The 14,319-nt window shown below is 43.7% G+C and overlaps 1 protein-coding gene and 1 pseudogene across 1 annotated transcript; one reads left to right on the forward strand and one right to left on the reverse strand.

Annotated features, from left to right (window-relative positions):
• The window catches only part of LOC136652478 (vomeronasal type-2 receptor 26-like), a 40,620-nt pseudogene that overhangs the window by 8,559 nt on the left and 17,742 nt on the right, over positions 1-14,319 (forward strand).
• On the reverse strand, positions 6,988-9,528 carry LOC136651184 (vomeronasal type-2 receptor 26-like). The gene is made up of 3 exons (XM_066627374.1): positions 9,499-9,528; positions 8,251-8,377; positions 6,988-7,892 (listed from the first exon to the last, which is right to left on the reverse strand). Exons 1-3 carry the CDS (start codon positions 9,526-9,528, stop codon positions 6,988-6,990), a joined length of 1,062 nt encoding a protein of 353 aa, XP_066483471.1.

Below are 14,319 nucleotides of genomic sequence, written 5' to 3' on the forward strand. Positions count from 1 at the left end.
TGACACAATGCAGACAGGAATTGTTGCTTCACATTCGAGTAACAGGTTGCTGATCAAAATCTCCCCCCGATTAAGGGTTTTTTGACCTACTGCTGCTGTGTAGCCGGAGGGATAGATATGTATTATTTATTTATTTTTCACATATTTATACTGCCCTTCCTCCAAGGAGCTCATGGTGGAATATTTCCTTCTTTCTTTCGTCCTCATGATGTAGATGCCCTCTGAGGTAGATGAAGCTGAGAGGTAGTGACTGGCTCAAGGTCACCAAGGAAGCTTCATGGCTGAGCAGGGATTTGAACCTGGATCTTCCAGCTCTTTTTCTTTCTTTCTTTCTTTCTTTCTTTCTTTCTTTCTTTCTTTCTTTCTTTCTTTCTTTCTTTCTTTCTTTCTTTCTTTCTTTCTTTCTTTCTTTCTTTCTTTCTTTCTTTCTTTCTAATTAACACACAGACATACAAACATATAACATACATTTAGGAGTGCTAAATACCATATACCATTACTAATTAATCATACTATATCTCCTAATCTACTTACTCATCTATTTCTACCTCTTATTGATTTAGCCATTTATTTATATAATATACAATAAATTTTCCCTAATGCCCTATACTATATTTTCTAAATATTCACTTTCTACCAAGCATAAACTAACTTCAATTGCTCATTAATATTAAAACAAAATAATCTAATTACCAAAATTATCACCTCAGCTATATCAACTCCAATCTAATTCTCCAATCTAATTACACTTTTTTCTTTGACATAATAAGCACATATAAAATAATTCTTCCACATGTTTACATTTCCAGCTATATTTTTTTAAACATTTTCCCATATTTTTTAATACATTCTAATTCATATTTATCAATTTCATACGTATTCTTTTTTTTTTTCTTCAAATAAATTTGGGCTAATAAATATTAGCTGAATAAATTCTCCAATTTTCTTTAACCCTCAAATTACCCTTCAGGGTTCTTTTTCTTTCTTACTTTCCATTTTTTCTCCCATAATATCTTTAATAATTTATCTCTATAACAGAATCTGATAGATCCACACTTTCTTATATAGGGTGTGTTCATTCTTCCACTTAACTGGGATATATTTTCTCCTTCTTGTTCCAACAAATCTGTGCACTCCTGTTACTCTGTCCATCGTATCCTTATTGATCTTCATCAGCACCTCTTCTTCATCCTGTTGATCATCCTGTTGATTTTCCTCCTTGTCCGCTTTTTCACTCCCTTGTTTATCTTCTGCTTGTTTCTTCACATCTTCCAATTGTTCCTTGCACATATCTATCTGTTGGGAAAGAGTCTCCAGACTGGCTTCAATCTGCGAGGACCAACTCAGCTGTTGTCGCTCCATAACAAGCAATCTCTCCATATTAATCAAGATTTTCTGTATCCACATTTCTGGAACAGAATCCATTTTGCAATTTCGCTCTAGTCCACTAGATGTCCACAATGTATTATTCTCCTTACTTCCACCGCGTCATTACTACTCTGCCATCCGCATTCCTTCCATACCTCTTGCAGATAACAGTCCAGTTGACAGAGAGAGAAACTAAAGGAAAGAAAACAGTCTCACCGTCTCTGGTGCAGAGAAAACAAAGCTCTTTCAAATCTAATGAGAATTATATTTATATCCAATTATGTCCAAGAATAATTCTGCATTTTAGTTCACACCCAAGTTATACTGTTGGCAACATTCAGCCTCGAAAGACTTTGGTATCGCGCTCTGAATGGTGGTTCTGGAACAGCATTCTGCATTTGGAGCGAGGTATTATCCGTTTCTAAAGTCACCCCCGGGGACAGGGCCTTGCGATGGGGCGATTGTCAGTTGGGTGTTAATCGTGTTTCTGTTTTTAAGGTGTTCTAAGACCGACCAGCAAGGTAAGGGCCAGTGGGACCACCTGAAAAGAGCTGCCGATGTGGATATCTGCCCGGTTCAGGCGGTTGTGGACTACGTGGCCACGTGGCGCCCTGGGGGGACGGGCCATTTTTTCAGCATCAGAATTCCTCCCCCCTGACAGTGTATCAGTTCAGGGTGGTTTTTAATACCACTTTGCAGAGGCTTGGAATGGCAGCCAGGCAGTTTGGCCTGCATTCCTTTAGAATCGCTGCCGCATTAACGGCAGCCAGGTTGGGCTTCTGTGCCGGAGCTATCCAGAGGATCGGGCAATGGCACTTGGGCGCCTTTAAATATTACATTCGCTGAGGCCCACCGGTTGCAGGGCCTGAGTTTGTCAGGCTCTCCCAGTGGTTGGGGAGGCGTGTTGACTGACATCGCCAGCCTTGGTGTTAATGTGGAGGGATGGGGTTGGAGTCCCTGGTTGTGTTGCCTAATGGCATCTTCTTGCGTTCCAGTGTTAGTGGCTTATGTTACTTTTCCTGTTGCAGGTCTTTGTTGGTCGACTCCCGTGAGGGTCCTGATCTGCGGTCACTCAATTAGCTTTTGGACCCGGAAGAGGGCGTTGGCCGGCAGCTTCGGCTACCAGTTGGAACTGGGAGGGCTGGCCAGTGTCACCTGGGCTGCCAGAAGGGGCATGTGCCGGGGTCAGTTCATGCCATTGCTGCTTAATTATCTGGCACGGCATCCCCCTCCCCAGGTAATCGTGGTGCACTTATAGGAAAACGACCTGGGCCAGAGGACTTTGATGTCGTTGAGGCTCCAGGCCCTTAGGGACCATAGGTTGGGAACCAGTGCCTTATATAAAAATAAAAAAGAAGGCAAAACAGCCATCCCATACTATGAATTAAGGCTGCAATCCTAACCACACTTTCCTGAAAGTCAGCCCCATTGAACACAATAGGACTTACTTCTGAGTAGACCTGGTTAGGATTCTGCCCTTAGTGTTGTATATTATATACTCTTGCACTGTCTCGAATACAGGTCACTGACTTGGAAATGAGTCCCCACACATGCAGACATGAGTCTGTCTCTGTCTGGGTGTGCTGGCTTACTTTTTTGAGGCATGAAAGACATTATGGGGCCATCCTTCAGACAGGGCCAGCAGCAGGGAAATTCCAGCCAGGAGACAGGGAAGGGTTAATGTTTGGGTTTTGCACTGAGAAGGGGGGGTGGGGGGGAGGTGGGAGCATCTCTGAAGGAAATGATAATCATTGTATGGTTGTTTCCCTAACAAGTGTGGGAAGAAGTTGTTGGCCAAGGGTAGTGGTGGTTCATAGTCATCCAGAACAAATGGCATGGTTTCAGCAGGCTCAGTGAATGAGTGGCCACAGTGGAACTACTTCTGAGTCAAGCTGCAGAGGAGTGGGTCATACTGGTAAACCTGCCAGCTGCTGCATGTGACCCTCCTGCCTCTCACCGCTTCTGTCCCCACTCTCACGCAGTTTGTTCCACTGCCTCCCACCTTGTTTACAGATGGGATGGGGATCCCAGGGGAGTATCAAATGAGAACTCCAACATACACACACACACACACACACACACACCCTGGCAGCAGCTGAAGTTTTTGCCGAAAAACTTGGGACTGGAATCTTTTAAAGACCCCAAAATGCTCTCAGCAACTCAGAAACTCTGCTTGTTAGCAGCTGTGTAGCTAGTGAGGAGCATGGGGGTGGTCCACCCCAAGTACCAGCCTTGGGGGGATGACACCACATATGACCTGTGAGGGGTGTCCCAAAAAGGGGGTCTCTTAGGGTCAACCGGCAGGGTGCCGAGGGTCAGCTGGATGGTCTCTTGGGACCCCTGGGTGGGGTGTCCACCTCCCTGGGATTACCTGCAGGGGAAGCCTCAGACCAAGCCAGGGGGAGGGGGTTCACAACACCCTTGTCTTCCTCCCTGGAGGCAGGCCCTTGGTCTTCAGGCAGGAGCTCTTGCCTTCCCTCTCCAGAACTGCCTGTCATCACAGGCTTCTCTGATTTTATCCTCCCCAGTCACACCCTTGGCTCCTCCCCTTCCTCCCTCTCTAGGCTTAAAGGGGCCCTGACCCTAGCCTGCTGCCCTCCTCTTTGGTGGTTAATGGTAACCCTGCTCTGCTCAATGCTCTGGTCAGGTGAGCTCTGGGGGGCAATCTCTCCCACCCAGCTGAGTCTTGCCTGGTCAGCTGGAGAGGCAGTGGTGGCTCTGTGGCTAGGCAGTTCTGCCCCTGGCCTGCAGCCAGGTAAGGCAGGGGTCGGACAAGGGACAAACCCAACATTGCTAACATTGCAGAGGTTAGGAATAACCCCATCATGCTACATATCGGTGGATGCCAAATTTCTAGCTGAATGCAATGGGGAAAAAAACAAGGTAAGGTATCTCCTTTCCATCAAATGTTATGGCCAAAAGACAGGAAACCCAAAAATGCATGGAGCCATATTGCATGTTTACTCGTGAGTAGGTGAACTTGCCTTAGTCCTTTCGAAAGGGCAGACTGAGAGGAAGCCAAAGACACCAGAATGGTTGCTATGCAATGAAAGCAGCCCCCCAAAAACACCTAAGAAGGAAGTCCCTCCCTCCAAGCAGACAAATGTATTGAGCCCTAGGCAGAGCGAATGTAAGCCACATGTCATGTTTACTCACAAGTAAGCAACGGTGCCTCGGCTGCTGGTCAAGTCAGGCAAAGGGGAATGCAAGGCTAGCTACATGGTCCCAATCCAATGAAAGCGGAGCTCAACAAATGCTCCAGAAGGCAGCCCCCCCCCTCCAAAAGAATAGAACAGTGGCTTGAGCGGTAAGGTCAATTTTTCTTTGTTTTTAGACTTGTAAAGCCAGGTGGGTCCTGATAGTGATATGCTTGAAATATAAAAACTTACACTGAACTGGGCACTGGGAAGGGCTGGAAATCTCACTATTGGGGGGAGGGGATGTTATAGCAGACAGGCTACAGAGAATATTCACTTGGTGAAACAGGGCTGGCTTCCCCTTATTTAATTATTTGTTTTTCTTTAATTTTATTTTCAATTATTTATTTTATTTTGCTTGATGATGTCCCTTCCAGTCATGACATCACTTCTGGTGGGTCCTGGACGCATTGCCATTCTAAAAAGTGGGTCTCAGTGGTAAAAGTTTGAGAACCACTGCCTTAACTCAAAACAGGTCAATGAGACATCCTCGGGGGAGTGGCGGGTGGGTGACACCCTAGTGACCAAAATTCTAGTAATCATGACTTTGAGGAATAATACCATCATGTTATATACCATTTGATGCAGAATTTCATGCGTTGCTTGTGGGGAAATATTCACTGCATTTATTTTCTGGCCATTATTATTATTCATTTCATGTCATGACCATTATTGTCTCTCAGTCTCACCTACCTCACAGGGTTGTGAGGACAAAATAAGGGGAGGAACCATGCACACCACCCTGATCTGCTTAGAGGAAAAGTGGTATAAAAATGTGAAGGAAGGAATGAATGAATGAATGAATGAATGAATGATGTTTTATGGGGTGACAACAATTGATGGGCCCTGGGTGTCAAATGACCTGCTTGTTAGGGCTCCTTTTTGTGTCAGGTTAAAGGGGGTGGAGACACATAACTTGACTCAAGTCAAGCTGTGCTTGACTTGCCCATCTCTGCATATGAACACCTTATTGATTGCCTGCTGAGTCACAATAACACCTCATAGTCTCATTGATCAGTTTTGAGTTTAGTAAAACCACTTTTTGCTACATAAGGAAGTTGTGTTCTCTTTTTCAGATTAATTGGCCATAATGTATGAAAAAATACAGATAATTCAACATGGTTAGTTTCATTACGTTCTTAATGAAATTATTATTCCATTAATATATAACATTGTGCTTTTATTCATAAAAGCACATTTTCCCAAAACTTTCCAAAATGTTGTCCATTAGTGGTGCCATGCCTCTGAGGGTGTCATCTGGTCTGGTACACACCTTCCACACACACACCCCTGTGATGCCACTGAAGGTGTATCGAGATCTTTCTCTTTCTGACCTAGCGAACCCACCAGTGCAGCAGAGTTGGGTGCCTATTCTGATCTGATGCACCAGCCTAGAGCTCGTTATGACTAAGTGGCCGAGAACTAGATGATGAAAGTTGAAAGAAACGGACCAATTCTAAGTAACATGACTGAGAAGCAGTGCTTCATAATGCTCAGAAGAAACTGGGTTATTGCATCATGACCAGAAATATCCATGACTGGGAAAAAAGTAGATACTGCATACAAATTTCCAATAGTCAAGTAGGCTATAAAGGTCCCTACTTGGAAAAAGTGTTCCTCTTGTGAAGGAAGGACTTCTTGGAGGGCGATTCTTCTCTTAGAGCAGGGGTATCCAAACTTTTTGACAGGAGGGCCACATAATCTCTCTGACATATGCGTTGGGGGCCAGGAAAAAAAGAATTCCTTTACATTTAAAATTTGAATAAAGGTTTTACATAAATGAATATATTGGAGATGGAACTTACATGAATAAATGAAGCTTTTGTGATAAATCAAGGCCTATAAAAGACATTGCACAAAGCAAGGCTGGCCTTTGCTGCTGCTTCACAGATGTAAAACAGCAAGCAACGGAGGAAGCCCTTGGCCTGCAACTCACGCAAGAGGTCAAACAGTAGACCCTTCCACTGAGAGTAGTCACATCGGACCAGCACAGGCTCCAACAAGTCTCTGGAGGGCCAGAGGCTCATTGGAGACTGAGGACTCTCCGTGGGCTGGATTGGGGGTCCCCGAGGGACAGAAATGGCCTCCAGGCTGGGGTTTGGGCAACCCTGTTTTAGAGGATGGAAACCATTGGGTTCTTTTGGTCACCTGTGCTGCCTTAACATCATGCCTTTAATATGAACTTGGTATTTCCTTGTTTCATCATTTTGACTTCTGGGTTGTATCTTGCATTATTAACATTATCCATGGATAGCTACACAGGAGGTGCAATTATTGCTTCAGAAATGATTTCTCACCCCACCTTGTGTATTCTAAAGAATCAGGATGATTAAAAATGTGATATGCTGTGATCCAGTACTCATACTGTATGGAAACAAAAAAGGGAAAAACTTGCAAAACAACTATCATCTTAGAATCTGACTTAATTACTTCTTTTCTCTGTTAGCAGCTGCTTGGAGTTGAGATCTGGTTTTAGAACAATTACATAGCATTTAGGGAGGAAAATGCAAGTCAGGAGGCCAGTGTTGGAGGCCAAGATGGCAAAGACCTCCACGGCCACCACGTCTTTCCCCTTGCTGCTCAGGTAAGCAGGAATGAAGGAGATCCACACACTGCAGAAGACCAGCATGCTGAAGGTGATGAATTTGGCTTCATTGAAAGTATCCGGCAGTTTTCGGGCAAGGAAAGCGACTGTGAAGCTGGTGAGGGCCAGAAAACCAACGTATCCCAGGACAGAATAGAGCATGATGATCGACCCTTCATTACACTCCGCTATGATGTGCTCAGTCTGGGAGTGCATGTCAACATCTGGAAACGGAGGAGAGGTGGACAGCCATACAGTGCAGATCCCCACTTGAATGAGGGAACAGGAAAGGACAATGGAGTGGGCCACCTTTTTCCCCAGCCATTTCCTCATCCTGTTCCCTGGCTGGGTGGCCATGAAGGCCAGGACCACAGTGGCGGTTTTTGCCAAAACACAAGAAACAGCCACAGAGAAAATGATGCCAAAAGCCGATTGTCGGAGAAGGCAGAACACCTTGCTAGGTTTTCCAAGGAAGAGAAGGGAGGAAAGGTAGCAAAGCAGGATGGAGGTGAGAAGAATGCAGGTGAGGTTTTGATTGTTGGCTTTGACAATGGGAGTGTTCCAGTTCTTTAAAAAGATCAGTATCACCATAACTGTTATTGCTGTAAAGGAAAAAGCAATAGAAACCAAACCAATTCCTAAGGGTTCCTCGTACTTTAGGAAGACTGTCTGTTTGGGGATACATTGATCTTGGTTCTTGTTTGGGTACTGGTCTTCTGGGCATTTGACACAATGAGCTGCATCTGAAAAGGACAAAGAGAGTGTCAGTAGCTGTATGAATCCAGAAGAATGATGGAAGGTTGAAAGCAAACGTTGGACAAGAATTCCTCATTTTCCTGGTGAACAATGCTTAGTATCAGGGGAATGACAAAATGCAGCAAGTGACAGGCACCAGTGGAGTTAACTGCACTAAACTGTTTAATGGACTGCCTCTGAAGTCTTTCAAGCATCCTCCCTTGTTCAAGATGTAACCAGTTTCCCTTTATGAATCTGTGCATCATGATTTAAGTGTTTGGAGAAGAACAGACCATACCTAGGCATATGTTAGGGTGGACAAATATTTGCAAATATTTCCTGGAAATTCATGGCACTGTCAATCACCTGTCTGGTTAGATATCATGTCATCTGGACACGGAGTACAATCATAGCAACAGATTGCTTTCCCTTCTCGAACCGTCTTGCTGTGTCCGACATGGCAGCTCTCAACACAGGTTGAACCAGGCAGATTCTAAGAAGAAAGAATGGGAAGAAATGCTGAAGCAAACATTAGATGCCAACCACCACAACCATCCTTCTCTTTCCGTGCACTTCAGCTGATCAAGAACAGGAGATCAACTTGATCCTGACCAGCAACCTTTGAGTGGGGCCCAACTCAAACTCCAGCTATCTATTTGATATTTTTCTCAGTATAGGTATATTTATTTACCATCTTTTCCTCAATATAGATATTTGAATAATCAGCATGAGAGGCTATGTGCCTTGTAAATATGTTTAAAATGATTTTATTCTGTGTCTGTAGAGGACAGGAATGACCCAGGAATGACCCAGTACAAGTTTAGGTTAAAGTGGATATTTATTTATGAGGATATTTACTTTAGGCGTGTGTACTAATGGTGTAGTCGTAGCAATCCTACAAACCCTGGATGGGTGGGGCATAATTCTGACATCTTTCATCAACTTTGGGACTTACCTACTGACATTATATTGCCAGAGACCTAGCTATTCGAAAGGCAATCGAAAGATAGAACAATTAATGCTGCGGGGCTGCTTCTAGCCAAATTTTGTATTACTTATGGCCTCACTTGGCTAAACGGCTTAGACACATTGGGAGATAATGGAGAATTCACTTACATCTCATCTAGAGGTGCAAGTGTCATTGATTATATCTTGGTTCCTCCTCAACTCCTTCCCCAGATATCAAACTTTTGTGTTGGATACCCTCAGTCTAGTGACCATCTTCCTCTGCTGTGTGATTTAGACTATCTCCCAAATCATTATCATAACACTAACACCCAGGTGGAAGAAGGTTACCCAAACATAACAAAAAGAATTAAATGGGACCCAGACTCTAAGGACTCATTTCATACATTAATACAAGCCAAGGAAATCCCTCAGTTGTCCACTCTGGATCATCCAGGGATTGTCCACTTTTTCGGGGATTTAATATCTACTCTCTTGAAAGTATTAGGTAAGATCCCCTCATCCCGAAGAGCTGAGGGTGGGCGAGATGACTCTTAGATTGATCAGATCTGCTTATCTCTGAAAACTGCCATTCGCAGCACTTACAAAAAATTTAGAGACACTAACAGTAAAACACTTCTACACCAATATTTCAAGCTGATTGCCCACCTGAAGGAAGCTGTCAGAGTCTCGATCCATCTTACTGCAGAAGCAAGATGGTCACTGCTAATCAGTGCTGTTAGATCAAAAAATGCTAAGAGTTTTTGGCAAATTATATCAGGCAGTTTTCATAAAGAGTCAATTGGTACTACCACAATCCCTGCCAAATTGTGGGAATCGCACTTTAAATCAATTTTCTTTGATGAAACCAAATCAACCTCTGCTATTCAGGCATCCTTCCCGCCAGACCTCCCAGACTGGTCTGCTGTCTCAGAGGATGAGATCATTTCAATTATTAACCAGCTAAAACAGGGTAAAGCAGCTGACCCAGATGCAGTTCCCTCAGATATCTATAAAGCAGCGCCAGACTGGTGGGCACCAATCATCGCGGAACTATTCACAAGAATCAATAAATTTGGAATAATTCCAGAATCCTGGACCAGAACAGTCTTGGTCCCTATTTTCAAAAAAGGAAATAAGAACCTTCCCTCTAGCTACAGGCCAATAAGCCTTTTGGATGTCGCAGGGAAAATGTACGCATCCCACTTATTGGAAAAACTTTCTTCCTGGATATCTGAGTATAACATCATAGGACCAGAGCAAGCAGGTTTTAGACCAAACAAGTCCACAGTCGGCCACTGTGTGATATTGTCCCACTTAATTTTCAAACAGGTGATTCAAAAGAAATCGCGACTCTATGTGACACTTCCTGTCAAGTGAAATTATCCCCACAGCTTTCAGCTCCAATCCCAATCAACAAGGGGGTCAAGCAGGGTTGTGTGCTGGCACCCACTTTGTTCATCCTTTTCATCAATGATTTGGCCCCCTTCTTAAAAAAGCTTGACTCGCATTGCCCTAAACAGGGATCGGTGGATGTCCCTTTACTTTTATATGCTGACGACATGGCTCTGATCTCACGTACAAAAATAGGCTTACGGAGATTGGTCAAAGCCTGCATTGAATATTTTACAACAAATTCTTTGCAGTTAAATTATGAAAAGTCTAAAATTGTGGTATTTGGGAATTATTGGAAACCACAATCTTGGCTTTTCGGTGGAAAATTAATACAGCAGGTCAAAGAATTCCAGTACCTTGGACTTCGATTTCATTACAAGCATTCCTGGTCCTCTCATCGATCAATTGCAATTGATTCATCTAAACCAGTGGTTCAAGCCATAACTCGCTTTTTCTTCTCCTGGGGCAACCGGTTTGTACCAGCTGCTTTATTCCACAAATTTTATATGGCATCCCAGTATGGATGCCAGCATTAAATAACACAATTGAAAGGGTCCAATCCAAATTTCTTTACAAAATTCTCGGCTTACCGCATTGCGTTCCCTATGCGGCACTCTGCCTGGAATCAGGTCAACACAGGCTGGAGTTACATGCAAGGTCCAGTTTTTTAAAATACTGGGCCAAAGTCTTTTTTAGGGCTGATCACAACTTGCTGCTAAAGGGGCTGTTGACTGATTCAACGTTATCCCCTGCCTAGTATTTTTCTATAAAAAAAACTCAACAGATGGGCCTTGAGGTCGATCTACAAGGAGCTCCCTCTCCTGAGGTTATCATCAGACTTGTGAAAACCAGACTATTTGATATAGAAAGGCAAGAGATTCTAGGCGCAGCACAGAAAAAATGTTCCCCTCTGAATTTTCAACTTAAAATCACAAGTGGTCAACAACCAAATTATCTGTCCCTCCTAATACACCCCCTGGAGAGAAGGGCTTTTACCTTGGCACACTGTAATGTGACCCCCTCTAATGACTTGCATGGCAGATTTAGAAACGCATCCAGGGAAGAGCGTTTATGTTGCTGCAATTTAGGTGAAGTAGAATCATCCACCCACATTATGTTGCACTGTCCCAGATATCAAGTACTAAGGCAGCAATTTCTCTCTCCCTTGCTCCATTCCAAAACAGGGCATTCTGAGAAAGATATAATTCAATTCCTTCTAGCAGGTGATGAAGAACATACAACCCTCTCAGTCGCACAGTTCTTAAATTTGAGTATCCTGAGTCGAGCCAAGCTTTCTGTACCAAGTAATCACTGAATAGGTTACATTCTGGCAAGATCCGCAGAGTAACTGATTGTTTCTGTCATTTAAATAATTCATGTTTGCTTGTAAAATGTAATGTACATTGTATCTGTCTGTACATATAGGTGTGCACTGACACATATATTTGTGTACTATTTAGGTTTATACTCTCTATGATTTCTGTACAGAGTTCTCACCTATCAAATGTTTATGCCAAATAAAGGTTTTGTTGACTGTTCGTTGACTAACAAACCCTGGATAATACTGATCTGTGACTCTAAGGCCGCAGTCTTATTCAGTGTTTCTCAAACTGTTGGTCAGGACCCATTCGGTGAGTCGCAAACCAATTTTGGATGGATCCCCATTCATTTCAATGTGCATTTTATTTTTAATATATGAGACTTTATGCTACCATGGTATGTATGTTGTGGAAATGTTTCAGATCTGTACTTTTAACAGGCTACTATGTTTAAGAGGCTTTTAACAGTGATAGTCAATGGGTGTTACTTGAGGTAAGTGTGGATAGATTTACAGCTTCTGGGATGTTTGGGGACAATATAACAGTTAAAATTCATTTGGATATTAACTTTAGGTATATGTACTAACGGTTTGTTTCAGCATTCCTACAAGACTTGTACAATACCAACTGTGACTGTAAGGCTGCAATCCTATATACACTTTCCTGGCAACAAGTCCAATTCAACACAGTGAGACTTATTTCTGAGTAGTCAGGTAAATGATTGCGCTGCAGGGGTAAAATCCTTTGGTCAACCTGCACTGCTACGACTCACATTCCAGCATTGCAGGACACTCTCTGGCTGCCACAAATGGAGACTCAAGTAAGTTGTTGGCAGGGTTGGGTATTGGGCAGAGAGGAGGCGTAATAGGGCACTTCAGGGGAGGAACAGGGGTTGGTCAGGGAGGGGAGGGGTTGATCTGGTGGGAGTCGTGCATATCAAATCCTATCCCCTAGTTTACAAGCTTCCCCACCCTCTGGCTCTCCTTGGGCTTATACCAGTTATAGAGCTGGCATAGGTACAAGGAGACCCCTAGGCTGTCAGGGGGCCTATACAGAGGTCAGGGGAAAGTATGCTCCTTTACATCTCAAAGGCCTCTCAATCCTGCCCCCACCACAGCATGCAGTGCATGCCTCCAGGAGTGCTCTAATGTTCAGGAAGGTTCCCAAGCAAATGAAGAGGTGAACTTGCTGAAGGATTTTAGCCCTACCTGCTGAAATCTGCTATTCCACACAATGGCCTCATCATGGATGGTAAACTCTTGACTTGGAAAAATCTTTCCAGCTTGGATCTTAAGGAAGGATTGATTGGGGAAAGTGACCCAGTTGATGACATCAAGTCCAGAAGACAGTTCCTGATTGGCAAACCAGACTTCATGGCCAGCACCATTGTTAAAGTGGACATTCTTCAAAAAAGAGTGCATCTAGATTGGACAAAAATAGAAAACAGCTGATAGCTTCAATGTATATTGTGCACTGTATTAACAATCCCCTGGTCAGAAAAGGCACCTGTAATCCAGAGATGTACAAGTTAAAATAACTTTTTCATTTATTAAAAACTATTAGAATACGCTTGGCAGTTCTTCCTCATCTTCCTCTCCTCTCAGCTCACCATCTTATCCAACATTTCCACATCTATGGGCCCAATCCAAACTTTGCAGCACTGATGCAACTGTGCCAATGGGGCCTGCTCTGCATCCTGCAGTGTGAGGGTAGTCACAGAGGCCTTGTCAAGGTAAGGGAACAATTGTTCCTTTACTTGGGGCTATGGTGCAGCTCATTGGTGCTGGAAACTTGCCTGCTTACACCTGAGGAGCCTCTCCTTGCATCTGCTTTCTCTGGTGTAAAGAGAGCCTCCTCAGGTGTAAGCAGGCAGGACAGCTGTGGCACTTTTCCAAGGGCTACAAAGGGGCGGTTATGTCTCACCTTGACAGCATAAGTTCCTATTATATTCCGCTTTTCTTACATTTTGGAACTTAAGGCTTCAACCCTATTCGGTTTCCTAGGAGTCAACCCCATTGAACCCAATGGACTTACATCTGAGTAGACATGCATAGGCTTGGGCTATAAAGCAATGTGCATGGGATATCCAAGAGGTCTGTCATCAAAGTCCTGCAAGCTTCAGATCTGCTTAACTTTAGCAATATGCCCCCCCCCCCATGTGCCTGGGAACATGATTTCACCCACACCACCCACTCAATCCACAGCAAGTTTACATAGAAGTGATTTCCACTGTGCTCCAATTATCTTCCTAGTAAGTGTGCTTGGGATTGCATCATACATAACCTTTTCAATACAGTGAGGAATATACCTGCCAGGGTTCAATGTTCAAAGGTTTGCCTGTATTCAGCATTGTTTTTGGCCTGGACGTATATATGGCATTTAAAGCATGTGCTACAGCATAGAGACCATTGTAAATACGGTAGCTCACATCACTCATCTCCATCTCAAATACAGTCTGAGGCAGACTCTCCAGTTTCTCCTCTCCGGTACAGTGTTTCTGGCCACACCAGAATGCAGATTTGTAGAAAAGGCAGAGAAAACGTGTGAGTGACTTATCAGGCTTTAGAGTCTGAAGGAAGTCCTGGAATCCTGGCACGGCCTTCATGGAGGTTGTGAAAGACAAAGTTCCATGGAATGTTTTTGCACAGAAGCCCTTAGTGGCAGCAGTGCTGACGAAATCCCACTGAGGTGACGTGATCCAAACCTTCCCTATAAGACATCTTTGTATACATTCAGCTACGTATAAAATAACTGCCAATGGTTCCAGAGTCTTAGA

The sequence above is a fragment of the Tiliqua scincoides genome, chromosome 5, assembly GCF_035046505.1.
Source record: "Tiliqua scincoides isolate rTilSci1 chromosome 5, rTilSci1.hap2, whole genome shotgun sequence".
In the NCBI taxonomy this organism is placed as follows: Eukaryota; Metazoa; Chordata; class Lepidosauria; order Squamata; family Scincidae; genus Tiliqua; species Tiliqua scincoides.